At 41.6% G+C, this 17,624-nt stretch overlaps 1 protein-coding gene across 2 annotated transcripts in view; it reads left to right on the forward strand.

The window, feature by feature from the left end:
• The window catches only part of GPATCH1 (G-patch domain containing 1), a 57,005-nt gene that overhangs the window by 38,262 nt on the left and 1,119 nt on the right, over nt 1-17,624 (forward strand). For both annotated transcript variants that reach the window (XM_065920561.1, XM_065920562.1), the window contains 4 exons: nt 7,027-7,243; nt 10,290-10,397; nt 12,151-12,248; nt 13,289-13,434. In XM_065920561.1, coding sequence (XP_065776633.1) covers nt 7,027-7,243; nt 10,290-10,397; nt 12,151-12,248; nt 13,289-13,434 — 569 coding nt within the window. The remainder of the gene's footprint in view (nt 1-7,026; nt 7,244-10,289; nt 10,398-12,150; nt 12,249-13,288; nt 13,435-17,624) is intronic.

Raw genomic sequence — 17,624 nt, forward strand, 5'->3', positions numbered from 1 at the left:
ACCTTAAACTTGACTGTTTAAAAAAACATGCAGTTCAATGAGTTTTTGCACATATATCAGTTCATGGAACCACCACCATAGTCAGGATGCAGAGCAATACCATCAGCTCAAAAATTCCCTCATGCTGTCTCTTTGTAGTCATACCCTCCCGTCACCCTAAGCCCGTGTCAACCGTTGATCTCAACTCTGTTTCCGTAGTTTTATTCCTTGAAGGATGTTATGTAAATGGAATCAGACAATATACATAAGTAACCTTCTGAGACTGGCTTCTCCCACTGAGTGCCATGCCTTTGAGACCCCTCGGTACTGTGTGTGCCCTCTTTGTTGCTCAATATTTCATTGTGTGGATGCATCACAGCTTCTTGGTCTGTTCACTGTTTGAGGACATACAATTGTTTCCAGCTGTTGGTTATCATAAATAAGGCTGCTGTGAATATTCGCGTGTGGATTTGTGTGTGAACGTTAAGTTGACGCTTCTGTAGGGTACATACCTAATTGTGGGATTGGTGGGAAATACATACATACAGATGTAACTGTAAGAAATGGCCATACTGTATTCCCCAGTGCTTGTTTCCTGTATTTTGAAACTTTTCTTGTTAGATACATACACAGTGAGGATTGTTTTATTTAGAGGTATTATGTGTTTATTGGCCACTCTGTGAGGCATGCAGAATCAGTCCCCAACCAGGGGTTGAAACCAGGCCCTTGATAGTGAGCGTGCAGAGTCCTAACCACTGGACTGTCAGGGAATTCCCAGGATTGTTGTATTTTTTTGGTGAATTGACCTTTTCATCATTATGTAATATTACTGTTTATCATTACATTTAAAGTGGGTTTTTAATAAACAGTGTGTCATTGTTATTAGGTCTTTTATTTCTAAATATATTTTGATAATCTGTGTGTTTTAATCTTTGTGTGTTTTAACCATTTGCATTTAATGTAATTTGTTGATAAAATTGGGTTTTGGTTTGTAATTTTACTATCTGTATTCTGTTCCCACTCTTTCATTCCTGTGTTTCTCCTTTCCTACTTTCTTTCATATTACTTTAATAATTTTTCATACTCCATCTTAATTTGTCTATTTTTTTTTTTACTGTTTTTTCAGTGGTTGCCCTAGGAGTTACAATATACATACATAACCTTTTCACCATGTATTTAGAGTTGATATTTTATCACTTTGAGTGGAATGTGCAATCCCATTACCCCCCCTGCTTTATGTTGTCTTATATGCTACATATTAATATATGTATTCTCTAAAAGCTTCCGCAGACAATATTTAAATTGTTGCTTTCCATCATTATACATATTTCAGAGAACTGCTGAGGAGGTAATATGTTTAATCTGCTTGGATATTACCATTTCTGTTCCTGAAGTTCCAAGTTTCCCTCTTATTATTTCCTTCCTTACTTTCTTTAGCATTTCTTTCCGAGCAGTTCCAACTACTAATTGTCTTAATTTTCCTTCATCTTAGAATATCCTGTATTTCATCTTCATTCCTAAAGGATATTTTTGCTGGGTGTAGAATTCTGGGTCAACAGTTCTTCTCTTTCAGTTCTTTAAAAATATCCTACCACCTCCTTCTGGCCTTGTGGTTCCTGATGAGAAACCTGTGACCATTCACATTGTTGTTCCTCTCCTTGTAATGATGTGGTTTTTTCCTCTGACTCCTTTTAAGACTTTCACTTTGTCTTCAGTTTTGGCTGTTTGATAACGATGTATGTGGGTGTGAGTTTCTTTGAGATTATTTTGTTTGGGGTTTGCTGAATCTCTTGAATCTTTAAGTTTGTGTTTGAACAAATTTGGGACATTTCCAGCCATTATTTTCTTCAAATATTTTTCTTTTATAAAAATTCTTTTTTGCCACACAGAGTAGCTTATGAGATCTTAGTTTCCTGATTGGTGATGGAACCCACGTCCTCAGCGGTGAAATTGCAGAATCCTAACCACTGAACCGCCAGGGAATTCCCCCAGATGCATTTTTCTGCACACATTCTCACACTTCTCCTGAGACTCTGTTGACATTAAATGAACTTGTACTATAGGTCTCTGAGCCTCTGTTCCATTAGTCAATCTTTTTCCCCCTCTGTTTACATCAGATATTTTCTCTTGATTTGTCTTTAAGTTCACTGAGTCTTTTCTCTGTTATTTCCATTCTGCTATTGAGTCCATCCAGTGAATTTTTAACTTGGGTTATTGTATTTATATCTTTTATTTATTTGCTAAGACTTTTAAAAAATCTTTTCATTTGTCTCTATTCTTGGAGCATGGTTATAATAGCTGCTTTAAAATCTATCTTCTAATTCCAACATTTTTGTCATTTTGATTTTTGTCATTTGAGGTTGGCATCTGTTGATTATCTTTTACAAGTTGAGATTTTCCTGTTTGTTTGTGTACCAAGTAAGTTTTGTCTCTGGCCATACTACCCTGAATGTACCCGATCTCATCTGATCTTAGAAGCTAAGCAGGGATCTGGTTAGCACTTGGATGGGAGAATGCCTGGGAATGTCAGGTGCTATAGGCTTTTTGGGCTTCCCTGGAGGCTCAGATGATGAAGAATCTGCCTGTCATTTAGGAGAGCCGGATTCGTTCCCTCGGTTGGGAAGATCCTCTGGAGAAGGGAATGGCTACCCACTCCAGTATTCTTGCCTGGAGAATTCCAAGAATAGAGGAGCCTGGCAGGCTACAGTCCATGGGGTCGTAAAGAGTTAGACATAACTTAGCGACTAACACTTTCCCTATTCAAGGTTGGATTGCATTCTGGATACTTTGAATATTAATGTTATGAGATTCTGGGTCTTGTTTAAATTCTAAGGAGAATCTCAATGTTTTGTTTTGTTTTGCTTAAGTGGACAATGGACCTATTAGGTTCAGGCTACAAGTTCTAACCCATCTTGGTTGAAATATTCTTCTAGTTTTCAAAGCCTTTATAGTGCTCTTCAGATCTTTCCTGTGTGTGCTCTTCCTTGTGGCTGGTCTGGGACCTGGCTGGTAGTTAATCCCATAGTTCTGTTATCAAAGGCTTTGGTTTGCTGTTTAAAATCAGATCCTTGAGCTCAGAGGTGAGGCAGAAAGAAACCCATTAACCCTGGATCACCCTATCTAGCTCCTCCTCTTCCTGATATTGCCGACATGCCCTTTAAGTCCTCCAGTCAGAAAGTCGGGGCTTTTGTTTCCTTGTTCTGCCTTCCACATCCCGTGACTTTTTCTGTCTGGAGTCAAGTGGCAGGAGGGCAGGCTGGGGAAGACAGCAGTGACATTCACTCCAGACTGTTGGAACCACAGCTCCTATGGTCAGAAAAAAATAGTCCCCCTCCTGCTGAGCCCAGCAGCGGCAGCCATCCCCCATGCCACCGTGGATCTGGAACCATGCCGTTTGGGCTTTAATGGTGTAAAACCCAGGGGTTCTGGCTCTGTGATATGGTCATTGGGTTAGAAAGCCTTCTAGATTTTCTCAAATCATGTTGGGATGATATTTAGATAATTATGGCTGAAATGTCTTGGTTCTTGCTTTTTCAGTTATTAGCTTGTGACCCTAGGAGGGTCTCTTCCCCTTTCTGAGTTGCTTACTTTCTTTCCCTGCCTCACCACAGTTGTTAATGTGCACACTTTGGGTGGAAGGTGGGGGTGGTGGTGGTTAGGGAGCTTTGTAGATACCATTGTTGTATGTTTGGTGTATGTTGTTATTGTTTAATTTCAGTACAGCTCTTATTATATTCTTGAAAAAATATAAACAAAAGAAATCATCCTCTGTGACTGTCTAAGGGTAGAATGTCTTATATACTCATGTACATTTAATAATGTGCGTATTTGCTCAGGTGCTCAATTGTGTTCGACTCTTTGCGACCCCATGGACTATACCCCACCAGGCTCCTCTGTCCATGGCGTTTTCCAGGCAAGAATCCTGGAGTAGGTTGCCATTTCCCACCCCAAGGGACATTTAATAATGCAGACACTATTAAAGGTCAGGACTGTCTGCAAACTGTCATTTAGTAATGGTCCATGCGTGCGACTCTGGTGTCTGTGGCTTGTCATAGAAATATCAAATACATGACTTTTATGGGGGAACTGTGGCTATGATTTCTTGGGCTTCACTGTTAGCCTCTCTCCTGATATTTTTATAGCTTTTAAAATTTTGAAACAATCTTGAAAGTTTAGATACAGTGTAGATATTTTTTTTTTCCTGAACCACTTGAGTGTAAATTGCCAGCTGGATGCCCCATCACACCCACGTTTTATTTTAAAGAAAGGCATTCTCTTTTCATGTATTTATTTGGCCTCATCGGGCCTTAGTTGCAGCTCACCGGATCTGTGTTTCATCATGTGGAATCTCTCATTTGCGGTGTACGGACTCTCTAGCTGTGGTTCTCAGGCTTAGTTGCCCGGTGGCATGTGGGATCTTAGTTCCCTGTCCAGGGATCAAACCCTTGTCCCCTGTATTTCAAGGATTCTTAACCACTGGACCACTGGGGGAGTCCCAAGAAGGGCATTCTCTTATATAACCACGGTACATCCATCAAAATCAGCAAGTCACCATTGATACATTACCACTGCCCAGTCCTCCAACCCGTTCGAGACCCACTAGCTGTCCTTTATAGCAAAAGCGTGCAGCATAGCATCACTGTTGCATTGAGCTCTCACGCCTCTTTAGTCTCCTGCAGTCTTGGAACAGTTCCTCAGTCTTTCCTTGACTCTTATGATCTTGATACTTTTTAAGATTACAGGCCAGTGGTTTGTAGAATAGTCCTCAGTTTGGGCTCATCTGGCCTTTCCTTAGGACTAGATCCGCGCCTGCATTTTTGGCAGGAACACTTCAGAAGGGGTGCTGCGGTGGTCTCAGAGTGTCCTGCCAAAGTGGCGTGTGGTGTTGATTTGTCCTGTTCCTGATTCTAACTTTGATTACTCAAGTAAGGTGGTATCTGCAGACTTCTCCACTATGAAGCTAGTCTTTTCCCTTTTGTAGTTAAGTATCTTTATTTGTTATTTTTGCTTTGTTTTTAACACAAATTTAAGAGCTTTGAAATATATAAACACCCTATCCCTCATCAAATTATTTCTATCACTGTGGACCCGTGGTTTGCTATTTTATCCACAGGGGTAATTGAGTACTGTCACTTTTTTGACCACACTGTGTGGCATGTGGGATCTTAGTTCCCTGACCAGGGATTGAACCCACGCTTCCTGCAGTGGAAGCGTGGAGTCTTAACCACTGGACTGCCAGGGAAGTCCCAACTTATTTTAACGCTCCAACTGTCCTGGTTCAGTTAGCTGAAGCCCATTCAGTTTGGCTCCTGTGTGCCATTGGTATGTCCCTCTTACGCTGTGAGTGTGTCCTCACTTTCTGGGCACAGTCAGATGTTCTAAGCTCATCTTTTTATATCTCAGCCCCAATTCTAGAGTCAGTCCTTACTCCACAGTGCCCTGGTTATTTTTAGTGGACAATGAGATCCTTTATTTTTTTCTATGGGAAAGGGTTTTACACAGTCACAAACTCCATCTTGTACTGGTTTTCTTCACATATTTATAGCTCTGCTTCAGAAATTGGAGGTGGTGTGGGATATGGGAGGGACCACTGGCCGAGAACGAGAGCTCCGCCAGGTGGAGTCCAGGCCCACGCGGGGCGTGTAGCGTGTGTGTGTGTGTGTGTGTGTGTATAGCACATGTGCGTCGTTGACAGAGCCTCGTGTCGTTCCTGACCTACGTTCTTCAGTGGCAGAACGGAAGGACTGAAGTGGATTCTGATCGCAGCCACTCTTGTGGCTGCTGTTTACACTTAGCACTTTAGGTCACCCCCTGTCTGTCCGGTGATAAGCTGTAGGGATGTGGGAACCATGCCTTCTTCATACCTTTGTCCCTGTTTATGGGATGGAGTATGTACAGAGTCACTAGCCTGACCCTCCATCCTGGGGCTGCTTTTAGGAAGGCTGACCTGTAATTGCAGAGGGGAACTCCAGGACCACTTTGTCAGCGTGTCCCTCGCACTCTCCCTATCGTGTGGTTGTTCAGTCACTCAGTCATGTCCAACTCTGCGACCCCATGAACTGCAGCACACCAGGCTTCCCTGTCCCTCACTGTCTCTTGGAGTTTGCTCAAACTTGTCCATTGAGTCAGTGATGCCATCCAACCATCTCATCCTCTATCACCCCCTTCTCCTCCAGCCCTCAGTCCTTCCCAGCATCAGGGTCTTTTTCCAGTGAGTTGGCTCTTCGAATCAGGTGGCCACAGTATTGAAGCTTCAGCCTCAACATCAGTCCTTCCAATGAATATTCAGAGTTGATTTCCTTTAGGATTGACTGGTTTGATCTTGCTGTCCAAGTGTGGAGGTCCCCAGTTTTCAGCACCTTTTAATGAGTACGCTGTCTTCACTACCTTTCATGTTTGGACCTCTAAAGGTTCAGATACTTTTTTTAAAATTTGTGTTTATTTATTTTTGGCTGTGCTGGGTCTTCATTGCTGTCCGACGACTTGCTCTGGTTGTAGCAGCAGGGGTTACTACTTGTTGCGGTGCCCAAGCTTCTCACGGCGGCGGCTTCTCTTGTTGCGGAGCATGGGCTCCAGGGCATGTGGGCTTAGTAGTTGTGGCTCACAGACTTAGTTGCTCCTCAGCATGTGGGATCTTCCCAGACCAGGGATCGAACCGGTGTCCGTTGCATTGCAAGGTGGATTCCTAACCACTGGACCACCATAGAAGCCTCAGATAGACTTTTGAAAATAGGACAGAGGTACTGTGCTAGTCCCTGCTGCCTTTTTCTGGGTCCTTTGCAACTCTGATTAATGACCTATTTCTTTGAGAGGTTTCAGCTGCTTCTACCAGTCAGTGTGGTCTACAGGTATTGAATCAGAAAAACACCACAAAATGATAATATGTGAGTGATCATTGTTTAGTTAGCAAATGTGTGGATATGGAGACCCACACACATGAGTATAAACGTTAAGTACCTGTGTATGTGCATGTGCCGTGTTCTAGAATGTGTAGCTCCTTTCATCCTTGCCTCTTCACTTCTGATTCTTATTTCACTGTTAATCCAGGGAGTAAACAAAGATGTGGATTCACAGACTGAAGGAGAGGGTGGCCGCCCATCCATGGACTTATTCAAAGCCATCTTTGCCAGCTCCTCTGATGAGAAGTCTTCATCCTCTGAGGATGAGCAAGGTGACAGTGAGGATGATCAGGAGGGTACCAGGGAGGCTGACTTTAAAAGTTCCCAAGAGACTGACTTAATTGAAGCGTCATCTGTGGCACAAGGTATGTCAAATATTTCAGACTTTGGAATCTGAAAAAGAAAACAATGGTGTCTATAGAGAAGCTGCTTCTTCATTCGGTATCGATTTTTAACCAGGATAATTAGCAACTGATGATGTTTTTAAGTTTCGTGTTTTTTAAATTAAAACAAGTTTTTTTGTTTGTTTGTTTGTTTTTTTAAATTTTTATTTTTCAGTGGGTTTTGTCATACATTGATATGAATCAGCCATAGAGTTACACGAATTCCCCATCCCGGTCTCCCTAAAACAAGTTTTATTTAAGTATAGTTAATTTATAATATTATGTTTTGGGTATATGACATAGTGATCCAAAAGTTTTATGGATTACACTCCATTTAAAGGTGTTCTAAAATTTTGGCTCTATTCCCTGTGTTGTATAGTATAACCTTGTAGCTTTTTTGGTAAGCTGACCTGTACAACAGTGTTGTTGTTGTACCTTGCAGCTCACTGGATCTTAGTTCCCTGACCCGGGACCAAACCTGCACTCTCAGCAGTAAAAGTGCAGAGTTCTAACCATTGGATCACCAGGGAATACCCTGTAGCTTACTTATTTTATACATAGTAGTTTGTATCACTTAATCCCCTACCCTTCTCTTGCCCCCCTCTCCTTATCTCTCCCTACTGGTGGACACTAGACTGTTTCCTGTGTCTGTGAGTCTGTTTCTGTTTTGTTATATTCATTCATTCGTTTTATTTTATTTTTATTTTTATTTTTTTTTCATTCGTTTTATTTTTTATATTCCCATGTAAGTGATAATGTACTGTTTGTCTTTCTCTGTCTAAATTATTTCACTATGCATAATACATTCCAGGTCCATCCATGTTGTTGTAAATGGCAAAATTTCCTTTTTTATGGCTGAATAATATTCCTGTGTGCGTGTCTGTGTGTATGCCATATCTTCTTTATCCATTCATCTGTTGATGGACACTTAGGTAGCTTACATATCTTGGCTATTATAAATAATGCTGCTGTGAACATTCAGGTAGATGTATCTTTTCAAAATAGAGTTTTTGTTTTTTTTTTCTGGAAATATACTCAGGAGTGGGATTGCTGGATCACATGATAGTTCTATTTAGTTTTTTGAGGAATCTCTGTATTATATTTCACAGCGACTGCAGCAGTTTACACTCCTACCAGCAATGCACAAGAATTCTTTTCTCTGCATCCTCACCAACATTTGTTATTTGTGGTCTTTTTGATGGTAGGCATTCTGACAAGTGTAAGGTGATATCTTGTGTTTTTGTTTTTTTCGTCATGTTTTGATTTGAATTCCTCTGCTGATTAGTGATGTTGAGCATCTTTTCATATGCCTGTTGGCCATCTGTATGTCTTCTTTGAACAATGTCTCTTCAGGTCTTGTGCCCATTTTTTAATTGGGTTGTTTACTTTAAAAATGTTTTTGATGTTGAGTTTTATGAGCTGTTTAAATATTTTGGATATTAACCCTTTATCAGTCATGTCATTTGCAAATACTTGTTCCATTCAGTTGTCTTTTCATTGTGTTGATGGTTTTCTTTGCCTTGCAAAAGGTTTTTAGTTTAATTAGGTCTTATTTGTTTATTTTTGCTTTCCTTAGTAGACAGATCCAAAAATATTTATATGATTTATAGAATGGCCAGTATTCTTGCCTGAAGAATCCCATGAACAGAGGAGAGCCTGGTAGGCTACAGTCGATGGGGTCACAAAGAGTAAGACATGACTGAGCGACTTTCACTCACTCTCATTCATAATCTTTTGCATTTTTAATTGAGATGGAGCAGAGTTCTTTTTTTTTCTCCTATCTGGCATAAATCTATGGTATATCTTTAGAAAGGCTATGTTTGATAATATTGATTTTCCTATGTGTGCTAATTGAGAAGAATTAAAAAAATAGTAAAATTTTCATTAAAAAAAAACCAAAACTTTCTTTTTTTCATGTGGTTGATGACAAGATGCCAGGATTAGTGGGAAACATTTGGTCATAACACGTACAGGGGTTCTTCTGCGTTCTTCTCGATAGGGCAGATTTTGTGCTCTGGCTCACCCGTCAGATGGGCATTGCCTGGCACATAAGTAACACTTGGTAGGTGGTGTCTGTTCTCATTACAGTGAGTCTGATGCTTGGTTAGTAGCCTATTCTACCTGTTCTGTTTACTCCAGCCAGGGGTTCTGGCATAGGAAGGGAGGCCATCTGCAAGGGTGGGAGACCTTTCAGATGCTTGGTTGGGTGGACAGAATTTCCCATCTCAGTCTTAGAGTGTCCTTGTCAGTCTGTGGTGGACTTAGGTATAATTTTTAAGGGCCTTTAACCAAAAAGTTATGTAGAGATATAAGATACTGTTTGTTCATAGGTGGCTGCAAATGTCAGCCTATTTCTTTATTTCTTCTGTGAAAAAAGGCAACTTATTTTTTTAGTTACACAATTATATGTTACTTGAAAATTTAAAAATTTAGAAATGTAGAAAGCTTAAGTCTCTTGGAATCCCCCTTTCACAGAGATAACCACCAACACTTTGATAACATATTTTTCCAAACTTGCCCCATCTTTTTCTCTCTTGTCTCTGAAAACCAAATCATTTCTTCTTTAAAAATGAGATTATTAATGTGAATATGATAATTTGTTCATACTCAGTTTTTCTGCTCTTTGACAATTTGAGTGATGTGCAGCCTTCTGAGCTGGGACGTGGTCTGACATCTTATTTATTTCTAAGGCTTTATTCTCCTGAGATGGCCCTCCCTCAAGGATGTATTTCAACCTTTTAGGTCTCAGGTGATGTGAGTGTGTACAACACGCACCCTTGCCACCCCAGTGGTACGGCCACTGGGGCCCTGGTTGCAGGTGTCCTTGTGTGACCGACATCCCAGCTCAGACGTCCGTGAGGTCAGAGGTTGGGCCTGCGTGTTCACTCTGTATCCTCAGCATTTGGCGTGAGCTGGTTAAGTGGGGTACTGAAGAAAAGCACATGTTATCTAGTGAAAACGGACAGTTTTAGACTCAAGTACATTAATGTTTGGCATGTATATTAATTAATACTGTGATGTTTTTCAGCTAGCGAGCCAGCACCCCAGGAGCCTGCTCCGTTCTTCCCGATTCAGAAGATGCAGATAGATGAAAGAGAGGAGTTCGGCCCACGGCTGCCCCCAGTCTTCTGCCCCAGTGAGTCGAGAGTGCTTTGCGTCATCCATTTGCATGGACACCAGTCTCCTCCTAAGATAGGATAACTCTAATCACGTCGTTCCACCCACCAACATAATCCAGCATGGGTCCGCCTTCTGTTCTCAGTCACACTTAGAGAATCAGTGCTTCCACCTTGTACCTAAATGATAGTAGCTGCTCTTCAGTCTCAGACACCTGCAGTTTTTTTAAAAAAAAACCTTTTTAACAGAAGGGTCCTTAGTATCTCAAAATTTATCACTTATAGACATTTTTTTTAAAATGTCCTAAATTAAAAATCTAGGACACGAAGATGGAACAGGAATTGTAGAGAGAAGGCTATTGAGGCTTTTTTTTAATCCTTTGGCTAATATAGCAAAAAAATAAATAAATAAAACTAATCCTTTCAGCAGTAAATATAGCTCATCCTCCTCCCCCAGTGTCTGTTGACAACTTCTATTTGTTGCCAGCTTAAATTGACTTCTCACATAAAATGTATATACTGGTTTATCATCTCTTTGAAAGCTGGGTTAACACACGTCTGATAACAGGGCCCAGATGTATAAATGACATAAAATTCTATTACCTACTGTATAGTTTTCTGTAGTGTCCACTTACACATATCGGTTTGGTTAATTAACCCAGCCTTCAAAGAAGTGATAGAAAGCAGAGAGGAGTAAAAAGTGTGAGCTTTTGAAAAATTGTGATGAATGTATTTCTCATCTCTATAATTGTTCAGATCTTTAGTTTAAAATACGTGTGTCTGTACCTGAAAGCTAAGTTACTTATGACTGTTTCCCAGAATGGCCCTTGATATCCTTGTAATAGTTAATAACCTAATTTGGTCTATGGGTTATTTTCTAAAAACTAGCATTAAAAACAATAGTTTGGGGAGGTCAAATTTGGAAATATCTGACCAAACTATAATACTAGAAAGTTGCAGATATCTGTTAACGTGGTTTGAAAAATAAACTGTATTCATGAAATATCTTGGAGCTTTTTTTTTAGGTAGATGAAAGTTGATTTAAGGGCTTACAGTGTTTCTACTCTAGGTAGTTTTCTGCTGGTTTGATGACTGGAAGTTCATGAAAACGTTTCGATCAGAATTTGGAGATAGAGAATTTGGGCTCATGCAACTTGTTTAGTCATTTTTAATGATCACGTACATGATGTTCTTTTGATGCTAATTTTTTAGCGTTTCCAGTTATAAGTCAAACTCATATGAAATGTGCTTTTGGAAAGGGAGGAGGCTTTCAGAGGGGCTGGCAGTTATGGCTTTGGGGTTCATATTTATGGTCCCTTCTGATCCTCTCTATGTCCCTAAGGGGATAGAGATTCTTGTTTTCCCCTTTTTTCAGATGGGAAAACAGACTTGGGGAGCTTTAACAACGTGTCAAAGATCACAGAGCTGGTGACATAGCCAGATGCAGATTCTGATCCGTCTTTGAGTTTACCCAAGGATGTTAAATTACAGAAAGCTTGTAGGCATTCTGGTCTGACTTTATCTTCATCTGGCAGATAAGGCTGTGTGGCCAAACAGCAGTTGGATCAAACAGGTCTTAGGTTGAGGTTTCTGGCAGTTTCTAAATATGGAGCTACAGTGTGACGCGCTAATCTGCTTGTTTACCATCGAGGTAGGGCTGGAGCTCTGCCTTAATGGTAAACATTCTATCTGCGTCATTACTGAATTCAGTAATTTAGCCTTTTTTTCCCCTTGGTGCCTCTAGTTCATGTCTTTATTACATCTGTGTTTCAGATGCACGTCAAAAACCTGAGGCACCTCTCAAAGAGAAACATAAAAAGAACAAAGAAAAACACAGGACCAAGAAAGAGCATAGACGGAAGAAAGAGAAGGTGAGTGACTTCTGGGTGTGTGGCGTCAGATGCCCCAGCCTCCAGGAGTGACCCAGGAAACCAGTCAAAGAGGGATAGGGCCACAACAGGTCTCTCACTGACTTGACTGAATATCAGTTCAGTGTAACCCCTTGATTTTCAAAAACACTTTGTTTTTCTTTCAGACAGAATATTTTAATTTATCCAGTTGTACTTAAATTTTTTTTTTAAATTCATGAACATTAAAAAGTAGGAAATAAGGACATTTAATATCACAGGCTTGGGAATTCCTTCATGGTCCAGTGGTTAGGACTCAGCATTTCCACTGCAAGGACCTGAGTTCTGTCCCTCCTCGGGGACCTAAAGTCCCACAGGTTATGCAGCCAAAAATACATAAATAAATATCTTAGAGTAATGGTTGAGTATTAAGTAATAAAACAGTTAATTACTAACTTTAATGAAGTAATTGTTTAATTAAATAATAAAAACATTTAATATTGATTATTGTTCAATATAAAAAGAAGGTATTAGTTTGAATACTTCTCAACTACTTTGTCATCACTACAAATAGACACTTGGATCTGTAGCTTGTCATTTGAAGTGACGGACACTTGAAGATCACCGTTGACAGCCCTTACCTCGACATCGGTATCTTCTTTTGCATTATGGTGCAGATGTTTAATTCAGTTAACATTAGTGCTGGGCTCCCACAGTGGTCTGGGCAGTAGGAGAACTGATTAGAAACAGCTCCCCTTTAGCTCCCAGAAAACAGGATTCTCGAGCATGGAAGATAAGAGAAGTTCTCCTGGAGTGAAAGGAAAGGAATGGGTGCTGACAGGTTTGAAAACCAGACTCTCTTGTTTCTCAACGGCCTATGTGTTGTTCTTTAACCTTCTGCCAGTTTTTCCTTCGTGCTTAACCACTGGACCACCAGGGAAAGCCCTTTGGTTTTTTTTTGAATGACTGCAGCAACCAAATGCCTCATTAGCCTGTAATTGTGCTGAGTAAGGGACGGAAACACCCATTTGTTCTCCTTAAATTTATTTATTTACTCTTTTCAGAAAAAGAAGCACCGGAAGCACAAGCACAAAGGCAAGCAAAAGAGTAAAAGATCAGAGAAAAGCAGTAGTTCTGAGGGTACAGACAGCAGCGACAGCCAGAGTGAAGAGGGGCCCACGGACCTGTCACCCCAGGAGCTGCTGAGACGGTAGGCATCGCAGAGGCTGATTGGAGCCCTGCCGTGTTTGCTTAGAGGCAGATGTCAGGGGGATAGATTTGTGTATGGACTCAGCTTTTTAAAAAGTTAACTTTTAATTGCATAAGTAATACGTAAATATATTATTGCTGTGGAAATTCAAATCGTATAGGTAAAGCTGTGACCAGTCCCCCAAGGCTCTCTTCTCCCCGCAGTCCCCTCTGTGGTCAGTTGCTTTGTGACTTTGAGACTTTTTTACACAACTACACACACACACACACAGGGACACACACATTTTGTTTCACATTTTTAACATAAATCTATAGGAATGAACACTTGGAAGGAATAAATACCACCAAACTATTGTCAAAAGTGGCTCTATCCATTTGAATCGTGAAAGTACCTTGCTGTTACATCAGCTACAGACAGCGTGGAGATGTTTGCCAGCCTGATGGGTGAAGAATGGCAGGTCATCTTCATCGCGTTTCCTGGATCAATAACGAGGCCAAGTATCCTTTGCTTTGGGTCTCAGCGTCTGCTGTGGGCTCCTTTGTCAATAACGTGCTCCTGAACATTTCACAATGTTCTGTCCTCTGTTAGATTGTTTTTCTGGTTTTTAGGTACTGTTTTACTGATGTTTAGGAATTACTGATGTTTAGGAATTATTATTAAAAAATTACAAAAAAATTTTTTTGCCCCACACTGCAAGGCATGCAGGTAGTATCTTAGTTCCCTGTTCAGTTCAGTTCAGCTCAGTTCAGTTGCTTAGTCGTGTCCGACTCTTTGTGACCCCATGGACTGCAGCACACCAGGCCTCACTGTCTGTTACCAACTCCCAGAGCTTACTCAAACTCATGTCCATTGAGTCGGTGATGCCATCCAACCATCTCATCCTCTGTCATTCCCTTCTCCTCCCACCTTCAATCTTTCCCAGCATCACGGTCTTTTCAGATGAGTCAGTTCTTCGCATCAGGTGGCCAAAGTATTGGAGTTTCAGCTTCAACATCAGTCTTTCCAATGAATATTGAGGAGTGATTTCCTTTAAGATAGACTGGTTGGATCTCCTTGCAGTTCAAGAGACTCTCAAGAGTCTTCTCCAACACCACAGTTCAAAAGCATCAATTCTTCGGTGCTCAGCTTTCTTTATAGTCCAACTCTCAAATCCATACACGACTACTGGAAAAACCAGCACTTTGACTAGATGGGCCTTTGTTGGCAAAATAATGTCTCTGCTTTTTAATATGCTGTCTAGGTTGGTCATAACTTTTCTTCCAAGGAGCAAGCGTCTTTTAATTTCATGGCTGCAGTCACCATCTGCAATGATTTTGGAGCCCCAAAAAATAAAGTCTGTCATTGTTTCCACTGTTTCCACATCTATTTGCCATGAAGTGATGGGACCAGATGCCATGATCTTAGTTTTTTGAATGTTGAGTTTTAAGCCAGCCTTTTCACTTTTATCAAGAGGCTCTTTAGTTCTTCTTAACTTTCTGCCATAAGGGTGGTGTCATCTGCATATCTGAGGTTATTGATATTTTTCTTGGCAATCTTGATTACCACTTGTGCTTCATCCAGTCCAGCATTTCTCATGATGTATTCTGCATATAAGTTAAATAAGCAGGGTGACAATATACAGCCTCGATGTACTCCTTTCCCAATTTGGAACCAGTCTGTTGTTCCATGTCCAGTTCTAACTGTTGCTTCTTGACCTGCATACAGATTTCTCAGGAGGCAGGTTAGGTGGTCTGGTATTAGCAAACCCGTGACCCTTGCAGTGGAAGCAGAGAGTCTTAACCACTGGACCACCAGAGAAGTATCCCCCTAAGCCTTTTTTTTTTTTAACATTTAAAAAACTTTTTTAGAAACTAAAACATAATTCTGAATAGTCATCCTTTTTGTTCTAGAGTGTTACCTGTTATATGACTTTTGTTGAACAGAAGCTTTAATTTTTGGTACACTCAATTTTACTAGTTCTTTTTGTTGTTGTTGGTGGTGTGTTTTACATTTTGTTTTTTTAAGGCCTTCCCTAATATAAGATTTTGTATATGTAGGTAGACTTTCCTCATACTTTTTCAGTTTTGTTTTCATTTAGTTTATTTGAGTTGTTTTGTTTTCCCTTTTTGTGAACAGAATAGTATAGGCATCCAACTTAACTTTCTCCAGATAGACAGCCAGTTGTAAATATTAATGAGAGTGAGTAAATGAGCTGTAATTTAAAAGAACCCCTGAACCCCAGGGGCTCAGCCAATGAAGCATAAATGGAATTGAGAAAATTACTCAGGATCCCTGTCTGTTCCACTGTAGCGTGTGACCCTCAGAGGAGGGGAATGGCTTGAAAGATGGTTCTGGAGGTGGTTTTGGCCCTGCTTGCACATTCTGGCTCCTCTTCCCTCCCAGCCCATAGCCCAGGGCAGCTCGACGACCCTGCTGTCCACCACAGGACTGGGTAGGGCCCAGGATGAAGAGGGACAAAACAGGCTTCTCTTGTTGTGGAGCATGGGTTCTAGGGAGCATGGGCTCAGCAATCGGGTTCCCAGGTTCTAGAGCATAAGCTCAGTAGTTGTGGTGTACGGGCTTAGTTGCTCCGAGGCATGTGGGTACTTCCTGGACCCAAGGCAGATCTTAACCACTGGACCACCAGGGAAGCCCGTCCACTCCATTTTAATTACTATGGCCTTATAGTTATTTTGCTATCTGGAAAGACAAGTGCCAGCCCCATGTTCTTTTTCACTTATGTCTTCCCAGTAGACAGGGCATTCTCATGGTTCAAACACACAAAGACATGAGCATTTCAGCCCCTCGGTGCCTGTCCGGAGGGTGTGGTGGAACGTGCCGAGCATAGTGGTCAGAAAACATGGGCTGCTTGCTGATTGGCATCTGAAACCTAACAGTAAGAGGCCAAAAGCTACAGAATAGTGTATACAGTTGGTACTATCATCCTCACTCCTTTGGATTTCCCCGTGTACACCTCTATGTACATCTTTGCAGAGAAGAGGACTGGAGGGGTTCTTACACTCCTGAGAGCACTTATTGCTGAGGCAGGACCTGGGAGGGGGGGAAGGCAGGGGCAGAGGTGTGAAGTGTATTTAAATCTTACTCTCATGGTTGTTAAAGGTATAGTTTCCACATCCCCCTCAACCCTAAGCCTCCTAGACTGTCCACAGAGAGACAGGGGGCCTGTCCATCTTTTGTGCCTCACTCCACTCTGTATATTACCTGTCTGCATCTGTCTCCTGCAAGGGGTACTTTTTTTTTCCCATTTACTTTTTTGTTTGTTTGGCTGCGTTGGGTCTTAGTTGCAGCATGCGGGATCTTTTGTTGAAGCACATGGACTCTCCGGTTGTGGCACAGGGGCTTTGTTGCTCTGCAGCATGTGGGATCTTAGTTCCTGGACCCAGGGATCGAACCCACATCCCCTGCATTGCAAAGGCCGGTTCTTAACCACTGGACCACCAGGGAAGTCCCTCCTGCAAGAGGCATTTTGAGGGTCACAACCACATGGGTCTTACTTGCATCCCCAGCACCTGGCTGAGGTCTCACTCCTGTCAAGGGCCCCTGTGCTTTTCTTCAGTGATGGTATGGCCTAGTTCTAGATGGCATTGCAGTCTGCCCCCTCCCGCCCCCCGCCCAACCCCATCCTCTCCCCAGGAGACACTGATCTGTGTCTTGTCCCTCTAAGTTAGCTTTGCCCATTCTGGAATTTCACAGACCTGGAATCTTACAGTGGAGTACCCTCTTTAGTGCACTCACATCATAAGCTCATCATTCATGCATTCTCACTAGCTGAATTCACCTAGATCAAGGACTAAACCAGCACTCCAGAAACCCCCGCTCACTTACGATCCCCACCCCTAACCCCAAAGGCAGCCATTCTGGCTTCTATTGTCACTGACTACTCTTGCTTGTGTTTGAGATTTATTTAAGGGACCTGTGTACTAGGAGCTCTTGCATCTGGCCTGTGAGATTCCTCCGTATTGTCCTAGTAACAACTGGTTCGTCCTCATTGCCGTGGAGTATTCCTTAATAGGATACACCGTAGAGTATCTTTCTTTCCTGTTGTTGGGGGCCTTTGGCGTTCCAGTCTGGGGCTGTAGAGCAAGGATCTAGAGTCAGGGTGACCCAACTCTGCTTGCTGAGTTAGAGCCGCCATGAACATTCTTGTGCGCTTAAAGCTGAGTTTAAGACTGGCAGCTCAGGAGCTTCTG

This window comes from Muntiacus reevesi, chromosome 2 (assembly GCF_963930625.1).
Source record: "Muntiacus reevesi chromosome 2, mMunRee1.1, whole genome shotgun sequence".
NCBI classification, from domain to species: Eukaryota; Metazoa; Chordata; class Mammalia; order Artiodactyla; family Cervidae; genus Muntiacus; species Muntiacus reevesi.